This window comes from Pteropus alecto, unplaced genomic scaffold (assembly GCF_000325575.1).
Source record: "Pteropus alecto unplaced genomic scaffold, ASM32557v1 scaffold20, whole genome shotgun sequence".
In the NCBI taxonomy this organism is placed as follows: Eukaryota; Metazoa; Chordata; class Mammalia; order Chiroptera; family Pteropodidae; genus Pteropus; species Pteropus alecto.
Window position 1 is genome coordinate 34,450,417 of NW_006436298.1, and position 11,693 is coordinate 34,462,109.

The 11,693-nt window shown below is 29.7% G+C and overlaps 1 protein-coding gene across 4 annotated transcripts in view; it reads left to right on the forward strand.

Annotated features, from left to right (window-relative positions):
- FER (FER tyrosine kinase) overlaps positions 1–11,693 on the forward strand; it is a 366,069-nt gene that overhangs the window by 163,986 nt on the left and 190,390 nt on the right. For 3 of the 4 annotated variants that reach the window (XM_015590541.2, XM_006913383.3, XM_025047715.1), the window contains 2 exons: positions 3,179–3,382; positions 11,462–11,584. In XM_015590541.2, the coding sequence (XP_015446027.1) occupies positions 3,179–3,382; positions 11,462–11,584 (327 nt within the window). The remainder of the gene's footprint in view (positions 1–3,178; positions 3,383–11,461; positions 11,585–11,693) is intronic. The other variant, XM_025047716.1, reaches the window with a different exon arrangement.

Sequence of the window (11,693 nt, forward strand, 5' to 3'; positions counted from 1 at the left end):
AAGAAAGATCAATTTTTGAGAAATATTTAACATTTCTCAAACAATTTGAAAAATGTTTAAAATCTTGTGAGTTACTTATAGTCACCCTGTATATTATTAAACTAGATTTGAAACAGTTTATTACTTAGATTATTAAATTATTAACTAAATTTATGTAAGAATAGAAAAGAATTAAATACCATTTTTGTGTTTATTAAAAATTCAAAAAATGTTTAGTTTGTGTTGAAGTTTTATTTAGCTTGTTCAAGATCGTTGAGAGATTTATTGTATGTTTTCCATGCTGTTTTATTTTCATTTTTAAAAAAAAATGGTTTCTCAATAGGGTACTTAATTTTAATCAAATCCAGATTTTTTATTTCTTTTTAATACTGTATCTTTGCCTCTCAAAATAAAACTCATCTTGTACTTAAACGTTTGAGATAAAGGCATCAAAATCTTTATTATATAGCCTGAACTTAGGGTAGGAAAAAAATGGCCTATTATTTTTCCCCAAGAAAAAAATATTTTCATTTTCTAGTACCGATTTCTCATTGCTTCTTCACTTAAACCATTATTTTTATTTCACTAATCTTAGAATGTATTTGTTGAAGTATTCTTTAAGAAGAAGGCCCAGGAAAAAGAAGCAACTAAACAGCCAAGTCAATCAGGAAAGCTTGTCTTATGAAGTATAACTTGACTGTATTGGATTAACTATAACTTTAAAAAAGAAGGTTTAGAGAGATGATATTTGTGGTAAAAAAGCTTCATTTCATTTTTGATGTTGTTATGACAGCTCTTGGGATGTTGGATTTTGTCGTTGATACATTCTACATTTTGTTACTATCATGCTTGCAAAATTGTATTTGAATTTCTTGAAATCATATTAATGATTCGTTTATGTGAACTGAAATGTTCCTTTCAGCGCTTCCAAGGAAGTCCCTGAAAGACCCGATAGGTCCAGACAGGGATATGTATGACCTGTCCTTGTGTATGTGTGCACCCACCATGTACACAGACATACACTCATAGCAGATTCAGCCTACATTTTATAACAGTATTGTCTAGGGGCTGGGGAGCAACAGATCTCTAAGCTTCCCTTTCTACCCCAAACAAACTAATAAACCCAGAGAACTGAAATGTATTCCCTTTGAAATAGCAATGTAAATTCCTTTCTATTCATTTTTAAAAAACAAACTTTTATATGTTCTTTGAGGATTTTTTTTTTTACCCCAAAACATATTTCTCATCTTCAAATCCTTCAATGAATTTCTCAGAGTATTAGCTGAACTTTTGTACTTCAAATGCCCTTCTGCCTTAATGAATTCTCTAGGCTCTGCATTCTCTCAATTCTAAATCAATCAAAATTTGGGAGGATAGGTTGAATAGGATACAAAATCAAGCACATGACATTATTATTCTTGTTTGTGCTACTTTTCTATTATGTAGACCTTTGTAAGAGGTAGTGATGAAAACAAATTCTTTGCAAAGAGATGTCATTTAATTTCTTATTTTATTGATTTTTTTTCAGAGAAAAAAATCAATGAAACACTTTTGCCATTGGTAATATTTCTACTGTAGTAGAAATTTTAGTATTTACTAAAATGGGATGAACTGTGATAAAGTTTTGGAAAAGAAATATTTAGTCAAATATTAGTTGTACTAATAAAACTATTATTAGTATAATATATATAAAAAGTTATGCATTTGTTTTTAAAAGCAATATCTTTTTTTTTTTTTTTACCACTTATAGTATGGCTTGTTCTTTATATAATTTGTTCTGTAAACCCATTTTTGGGAAGATGATTTAAAGTTGGAGGGATATATTGCATTTATCATAATTAGTATTAAAAAGGCTTACTTAGCTTATTAAAAATTTCATGTACAGTCACTCCATACATATAAAGAATAAATAATGTCATAAATGGTAGAAGTAGAAACAAAAATGTGGACTTTTTTGAAATCTATTTGGAATTTTTCCAGGTTCTTATTTTAAATCAATAGGGTGAGTTTGGGATAATATCAAATGGAACTTTGAGTAATACGTTTTGGGCCTCTTCAGTGATACAAGACAGCGAAGGCTATCTTCAAGCTCATTTTCTTTACCACAAAGATACCATGCTTTGTCCCTATATTCAGTTCATAATATTAATTTGAAAAACCTCACATTATGAATATTTGCCTTTCATTTATTATTAATTCTAATTTTCCCAGTTTGTAAATTAAATAAGGCATTGTGCATAATGTATGTTGAGGACCTAAAGAGTTAGAGCACATTATATTGTACCTTAGCTGTAAATTCCTTACCATCTAGGGCAATTTAATTTCTGAGAATGATTAAAAACAAACAAAAACTTTTTACTTGTAATCACGTAATGTGTGACTTCATCTATTGTCGATTAGAAACATTTCAAGGAAATATCATCAGCTCTTAGTTATCTCTGCTATTTGGTATTAGCATTTGGCCTCCTGAAATAATAGATAATTTAATTTGCTTTTCCTGCCATGCTCATGGTTTATATTCTCCCCTTTTTCTTGACACGTGTTGTAATTGCACATTGGTGGTTTTCCATGATGCTATTTCTTCTAAGGCTTTATCTGCCATCACTGTACAGGATTAGGACCATCCATCCATGTGGCAAAGGTAACAGTTAAGGAAATCAGAGGAATGAGGATAAGAATGGGAAGGCACAGCAGTGAGGTGACATCAGATGAAGGTAGTGCTCCTGGAACATACGATATAGACAGTAAACAGCCCGTGTAATCAGGAATTAATGCCATAAAAAGAAATAACCTTTAATTTAAATAAAAATGAAGTGGTTTTGTGATAAATTTCCCCTTTTTATCATAATTCTCTGGTTGATAAATTTTTAAATATATGGATTTATTTTATGATATGAGTGAATAAGACTATAAATATTAACTCTAAATGCTAATATTGTGTATAACTATGTATAATAGGTAGAAAAAACAGTTATACTTAAAACATTGAAGGCTATGTCTTTGTGCTGAACTTTAGCATCAGTGCTCCAGGAGATATTTCTTTAAAAATTATGAAAATTTCATATTCATCATAACTTTTAATTGGTCAGTTAAGGAGAGGAACATATATAAGAAGTATTTGCAATTGCTATAAATTTTTCCAGAAAAAAATTACTATTTTCTCTAATCTAGTTTTTTTTCCTTCCAATATTTGCTCAAGTTCTGTGATACAGTCCCTGTAAGTGAGAAGCCCCTGGCAGAACAGGACTGGTATCACGGTGCGATTCCCAGAATAGAAGCGCAAGACCTGTTAAAACAACAAGGAGACTTCTTGGTGCGAGAGAGTCATGGGAAACCTGGTGAATATGTCCTTTCTGTATATTCTGATGGACAAAGGAGACACTTTATCATACAATTTGTTGATGTACGTTTCCAATTTAGTTTATATGTATATTCTAATGTGGTTCATTGTGTATAATGGTAATAAAATGATGAATAGTTTTTGATAAATGCCTGTAAACACTTAAAGTTTAGCGCTTAATTTGTTTTTACTGAATTTCTTAAATATAGTGCTCCAAAATGCACAAAAATGTTAATCTTAGCAAGGAAATATGTACTTTATAATACTGTAATTTAAAAATAGTTGATACAAACTTAAATTTAAATGCATATTGAAAATATTTTGAGTTAAATTTGAACATTAAATATATTTTAAATTAGAAATTAAAAGAAATGTGATTATTATACTTTTTTCTGGAGAAACTTAATTACGAATTTTATGTTCTTGAAACTGGCCCTTGAAATTGCTTTCAAAAATGATATCATGAGAGATTTTTAAGAAATATTTTATTAAATAGTGATAATGACATTTCTTAATGAATAGGACAGTGATAGTTGAATTGGTTTTATGATTCGATTAAGGTTTCTTTCTCTTTATGTATAAACTGTTGCTTGTTGGCATTAATAATAAAAAAAATTGATGAAAATTTAAAAAATGACCTATTCATAGTGCTTGTTCTAATACTAATTTTATTGAAATTTACTTGTCTTGCTAACTACTTTTTATGTTTGTTGCATTCTCTATTAAGTTTTAACAGATGAAGAGTAATCTCAAAATATTGTTTAACTTCGCCCACTGAGAAGATTTTAATGTTTTTGGCATATGAAGAAATCAGTGCCTCTATTTGTCATTTTTCACTCTATTTCAAATGACATGTGTTTTCATGCTGGCAGTTTACAGGATTTCAGTTTTTGCCCAGGCCCTACAGTGATACTAATTACCTTACAAAAAAGGTTGAACCATTATCATTAGATAAACCTCAATGGGATTCTGTATCTCTGTCTGTCTATCTGTCTGTCTGTCTGTTTACCTATCATACATCTATCTATATCTATCTATCTATCTATCTATCTATCTATCTATCTATCTATCTATCATCTATCTATATCTATCTAATTCTGAAGTGAAATTCACATACCATAAAGGTGATCATTTAAAATTATACAGTTCAGTAGCATTTGGTATATTCACATCTAATAACTATATTGAAATGACAATAATTGCCATTCAGATGGGTTAAAAGAAATAAGTCCATTTAAGTATTTTAATTTTTACATTATTTAATTTTACATAGCATTTAGACCTCAGTATGATAATCATATTTGCCTACTCTCATACATCTGACTTAACTGTTTCTAATTGTATATCATTCCTTATTTCTTTTCAAACTCTAATAATTTGTATGTACTTTTGTTACGGATGTAGATAGTCTTTCCTATTACAACCTGAACCATGTTGGTAATATTTATAAAATGGTATGAGAATTGTAGAAGAAAAGATCATAGGTAAAGTATAAGCTAACTATAATTCATATAATTGTTTCCCTCTATTTTCTAAGCTCTAAAAGGTACTATTTTTGAACTATGTCACACATTAAATAAGACTGAAATATTTCCCTTATTCTAGTTTAAAATGTAACTACAGGAACTTAAATTAGTATTCTTAGAAACAAAAAGGAAATGATGCAATTATCACTTGTCTTTAATACTGCCATTTGGTTTTAAGGGACTAAAGTGAACAGCATCATATATTCTAAAAATAAGACATGATTACAAGTTCACATTTGGAGATTTTATTTGGCTTTTTGTCATTGAAATTTTATAAAACTCTATTAAAGATGAAAGTGCTTATATTTTTGTCCATGCCTCAAGTTTTCTACTGCTTAATTTTATTTAGCTCACACTCATTAAATCATGGCAAGCTTTTCAGTTGAAAATAGAAGTTTTAAGGTGATATAGACCTTTGGGGGAGTTTTTAATTATTTTTTATTTTATATAAGTAAATCTTCTATGAGATAAAATTATTCCATTTCTTTCCTCATATACCTGTTGCCTGGAAGGGGTCAATAAATGGGGGAATTCATTACCAGATATTTAATCATTGCCTATTATATTCCAATCAAGGAGTTTATTGTCCAGTAGTAGGTTAAAAAGCTGTATGTAAATGAGGGAATAGGTGCCCTAAGAGAGGAAAGATGTAAAGAAATACAAGATTTTAGAGAATGGAATAATATCAAATAGTGGGTCAGTGAATAAAAGCATTAAACATAGAGTCAGAAGACTTGGGTTCCAGTCCCAGCTTTTCGCTTTACAAGCGCTATGCTTTGGGAAATAATGGGGTTAATAGCTTAGACAGTGATTGTCAGAATCAAATTAATGAAAATATATTTTGTAAGGTGTGGAGTGCTATGCAAATATTAGGTATTATTACCATTGTTTTGATTCTACTTGAGAAAAAATACGAATGTTATTTTGTAAGAGATATCAATGTAATTGGAAAAGTTAATTTAAAATTTTGATTTTTGGAGATTTATTTGTGAAATTTACATGGTAATGAAATGTTTTAGAATTTATTTACATACACACTTTATTACAGTGGTCTGGAACCGAACCCACTGTATCTCGAAATATGCCTGTATTTAGATTTGAATTAGTCATTGATCACAAATAATGTTATTTTTAGCAATATTGCCTCTGTCACCTAGAGTCTAGGATGGCAATTATTTTGAAGCTTTATTTTTGTATGCATATCTCCGTTACTTTTTAACATGATGTGAAACTTTGATTAAGATGGACCCAGATACTTTCAATTCTTACATTTTTTACTACTCTAGAAGAGCATATCTGTCGTTTTAGCTAGTATAAGCAAGAAGAACTGTACTTTTATTGGATACTAAACAATAATTTCATAAAGCCAAATATATTAAACATATCTAAGAGTATCTGAATCTCTGTTTAATTCTAGTGTTATTTTCTGACGTATTCCATAGTTACTAACCTGATTATGATGCTTGACGTAAAACTATATTTAGAATTTGTAACTAACACTGTTTATTTTGTGTCATAAATGTTAGATTTTCGTAGAAATTCAAATAGCTTTGTTTCATTTGATAAATTTACCAAATCCTTGCTTTTGTATACGATAAAAACCAAAATACATGTGATAAAACAAAAGTATTCCAAGGAGAATTTTTTATGCTATTCTAGGAAAGTGCCAATTAATATTTCTCTAATATGTCTGATACATATTTACTAAACACTCATTTTTGCTAAGTACCATGTTATGTACTGTAAGGAGATGAATCCAAAAAATATATGTCCTAATTCTCAGTGAGCTTAAAACCTAGTAAGTAAAACATTAGTAGTATTCCTAAACAGAGAAATATTAAAGATGCAGAGTCAGGAATGATTGAGCCAAGAAATTTGAATTAACATATGGTGATGAATTAAATATAACATAATAAATGTTTTTAAATAAAACAGAAAAAATTTTCTAAGTAATGACATATTACCATCTTTCATTTCTTCATTCAGGAAATATTATTTGAGCAACTACTATGTAAGGCCCAAGGATATGGACCAATAAAACAAAAATAACACAAGTAGAGGTTGTAATTACTATGTGAAATTGGGTAGCTTAGTGTATTAAATCATCATTCAGTAACAGATATTTAGATGTCTGTCATGTCATACATTCCATTTTGAGCTGATAAATTTAGTTTTTCAGTGTACCAGATAGGTTTACTTTGTTTTGTTGCCATAATCTCTAGGCTCTTTGAACTACCTTTTAAATTCATAATGTGGGACTTAAGAAAGACTAGGTGAAAGCAAGTGGAAATCCCAGACTTGTTTTAGTGACAGTTAATTCTAAGTCTGTGGCCTTATCATTGTACACTTAGGATTATTTAACCGTTCCACTCCAGACATTCAAGGTCTATAAAAAATTTTAACTGTGAAGCTTAAGGAAGTTAAGTTTGAGACACCATCCTAAAGAATGAATAAAAGTTAACTAGGAAAAGGCATACCAACACCTTATTTACTGTTAAGCTTATCCCAAGCTCCCCCAAATCCTTCTTGTATACTGGTTTAATTACTTATTTTTAACTATTCAATATGCCATTTTTATTTGAGAAAGCTGAAGTTTGTTTTAAATTTTTATTTTTAGGTATTTTACCAGAAAAAGGAGTGTTTTAGTTTTAGTTGTTTTTATTCAGCCTTTTGTTTTTATTAAGTTTAGTCATCTCAGCCTTTTTTAGAAATTATTTTTCCTTTTTTCACTTTTCTTTCTTTCCCTTAAGCCTGATTATCCTTGATTTTTGTTTCAGGAGATCTACTCAAGCATGTTATTTCAAATTATACATACATTGAATCCTCATGTCGTTTTTGTATGTATATTCCATTCTGTTTGACTTCTTTACATGATAACACTCCTCTGGAAATATGTATAGCAACAAAACTGATTCTGGTTTTTTGGTGTGTGTTTTTCATCTGTATGCATAATTAATTCTTAAGTAACAGTGATAACTCAGGAACAAATTCTAACTGTAGTTAATGTTTTAAAAACAAAAGTAATACACTCATGATAAAAATTCAGAAATATGTGTCATGGAATGTGCGCTTCACAGTAACACCCCCTTTTAGGTTCAGTTTATGTTCTTTGTATTCTAATTTTATGTATTTATGTAATCTTTATTTTATAAAAATTGAATCATGCTATATTTTTTATTCATACTTATTTTTAATGGCTTATTGTGTGATATTTGAAACATAATATAAATGACACTAAACAAAATGACCTTCGTAGAAATTTGTGGAAATTTTTTCCGCACTACTATTTTTTATCTCTTTTTTTAGAATTCCCATAAGAGATTAGTGGTAGCAATTTAGCTCCAAAGAGAAGTCTCCTATTTAAAAGTTATTCTGGATTCTCTCAGTTGTATTATTGTTAAAGCCATGTAGAAAAACTTTTTAAAAATCCATCTTTATGTGAAGCCAACCTCAGGTCATCTGAGCTATAAAAAATCGATATAGATTTGTACAAGTTTAAATATAATACTCAGAATTTTGAGTGTATCAAGAAACAAGCTCTCAACAGTTTTAGTGAATATACTATTCTTGACCTTTTAGTTGCTTAGATGAACTTTATAAGCATACAGTCTTAACATCATTTTTAGATTAATTACTTTATCTTCATCTTTAAGAAAGTGAGTTAATTGGTTTTATACAGTGTTGACATCAGAACTTCACTGATGTCAGTGATAGTTTTAAAAAGTAATTGCTAGGGATCAGTTTCTTATTTTAGCTCATGAAGGAAGTACTGCTGCTTGTATCACTCACTGGATTTGTCCATCACAATTACTATGTGAATGGCAAAAAAACTGCCTTTAAATTAAAAACTAGATATGTTCTTAACTTAAGAAAGGGAAACTAAAATTTCCCATTATTTTATTCACAGTTTGTCTAGTTATAAGAGGCATGTTATAAGTTTATATAAGACATTATGACACTTTTTCTGATTTGAAATTCTATGTGAACTTCATCTCATTACTTACTTTTATTAAACATCGTACTTCAGTGTCTTGAGTTCACATGAGATTGAACCTTCCAGTATTCATTTCTAAGTTGTCTTACTGGTTGCTTTAACTTTATAGTCATTTTATATGCCCTGCATATCATTCACTCATGTTTATTTATCCAGGCAATATATGTCAGGCACTGTTCTAGACGATGGAGATACTGCAATGAACAAAATAAATGAAAAAGTTTATCACCCCTTGAGCCTACATCAGAGGAGGAGTTAGACAACAGGATAAATACGTAAAACATATATGATGTTAGATAGTGATAAGTTCTAAGGAGAAAATTCAATAAGGAAAAGGAGGTGAGAAATTTAGTTGGGGTGAGAAAATGGTTATTGACTTATGTAGGGTGGCCAGAGTAGACCTCACTGAAAAAGTAACATTTGATGAAAGATTGGAAGGAGGTAAGGAAGCTATTAACCCATTTGGCCATCTGAGGAAATATTTCAAGTAGCAAATGTAAACATCCCAAGGAAGGAATGTATATTTGGATTTATAAAACCAGAAGGAAATGAAAGTGGCTGCAGTTGGGGAGGGTAATGGTAAGAGATGAGGTAAGAGAGATGATAGAGCACAGATTATATAATCTTGTAGACCAAGGTAAAGACTTTGGCTTTTATACTGAAGGAGATAAAAAATTTGAGCAAAGTACTGGAGTGATATAAAGGATCCCTTGACTTTTATGTTAATGTTAAGGTAGACCAAAGGAAAACAAAGGGAGAAATCGAATATATGTATTGTATGTATTTCAAATATACAGCGTAATGATTTGATATACATTGTAGAATGATTACCAAGATCAAGATAATTAACACACCCATCATCTCACATACTTAATTCTTTATTGTGTGTGTATGATGTGTGGTGAGAATACCTAAGATCTACTCAGCAACTTTCAAGTATACAGTATATTTGGTTGAAATATCATTATCATTTTTATTATTACATGTTACACATCTATAACTTTTTATATATCTTTATTTCTTAATTTCATATAAGAATTCCTTTAGGATATTTGATTATTACAGATAATCATTATTCTTTGAGAAAATGTAATTTACACTTTTCAGTGTTCTTTGAAAGTGTTTCTTTTCATATACCCAGATTTGGAGTTATTTTTATATTCCAAGGTTTATTTGTATGGTGATTTAATACTGGGGTGTGATTTAATACCTGGTCAGTGGTTTTCATGTTAATACTTCTTCAAGCCTCCCACTTATTCTGTGAGGAGGTCCAAATATTCTTTCTGTTGCCCCAATGAATAAACTGTGACTCCGAGAGAACTTGCTCAGTACATTGCACACCTAGTAATATATTAGTGTCCTCAGTGTGAAATATTCTTAGGCATCATTGCTAATATATCACAGAAGGTCTGGCTGCTGTGTACAAAAACTTAGGGAGTAATTTATTAACAATGCCCTGAATTGACTCTAACACTCTAACTGCCTTGAGTTAAATTATATTCTATAGTAAAGTGTTAAAGTAAGCTAATTTATTTTTGTTCCTCACTTGATGAAACAAATATTCATTTAAAAAATTGTCTATAAGTTAAATTCTGGTAAATTGAATCTTCTTTTATACTATGGAAAAGGAGCTTTGAATTTTTTATCCTTGAACTGAGAAAATTATCTTTTGGTCATGTCAATAATATCCAAATTTAGAGAGTTTTGAGAGTTCTGATTTCTTAGCATAGAGTTTTCTTGAAACAGAGCACCCTCATATCTATATCTATGCATAGCACCTGTATATGTATACATAAGCTTTTTGTAAACAATCAGATGTAAGCTTTCATTACATCACACTGCATTGCAATGCTTCTTACATTGAAAAGTATGGTCAATAAAATGTTTTTCTCTTACTAAATTTAACACTATCCATTCATTCTGTGTGATAACTAGCCTGCATGCCTATTCAAATATGAAGACAGAGAAAAAGGGTCTTGGCAGAGTTTGGGAAAATATTACTTAACCAATGTTATGAAATAAAGAAGTGCCGCGATTTGAGCATGTGATTATCTACAGTTTTGTCACTGCATTTTATCTATCAAAGACCATCATTTGAAGACTAATACATGAACAGCTTCAGTATATAAAATCTAATTAATACTACATCGATAAATTAAATAAGGATCATTAGAAGTTTTCTTAAAATATTATATTGGGTATGCTTCCTCAAACTTTTGAAATTATTTTTGACCTTGAAAATGTTATCAAATGGAGCATATATATAAGCATATTCCTATTCCTTAACTCAAATGTATCTCATACTTTATTTCCTTTGGTTAACATTTCAGCAAAGTACATACCAGGTTTGTTTGTTAGTTTTCTTTTTCTTTTTTACCAATTTGAATTACATTTAATTATTATGAAAATTAATTTCCTCATGGAAAGGTAGATGTTTTTCAGCATGCTGGAGTTTAAATCTGTTTTTATTTTACCATCTTCACCGTTTTTAAGTACATAGTTCAGGTATTCACATCATTGTGTAAAAGTAGTTTTTCTTAAAAGGAACTTAATTAGTTGATGAATGTAGTCATGCTATAGCAATGACTGTATATTTATTCTATTTTATTGTTCTTCCTCCAGAATATGTATCGATTTGAAGGCACTGGGTTTTCAAACATTCCTCAACTTATAGAACATCACTACACAACAAAACAGGTCATCACTAAGAAATCAGGTGTAGTTCTGCTGAATCCCATTCCTAAGGTAGGTACATATATATGTATATATATATATACAGACAACCAATCTAGATAAAAGAAAATCAAAGACCGTAAGAGCTGTGTAGAGTTTCATTTTGGAGGGGTGGGGCAGG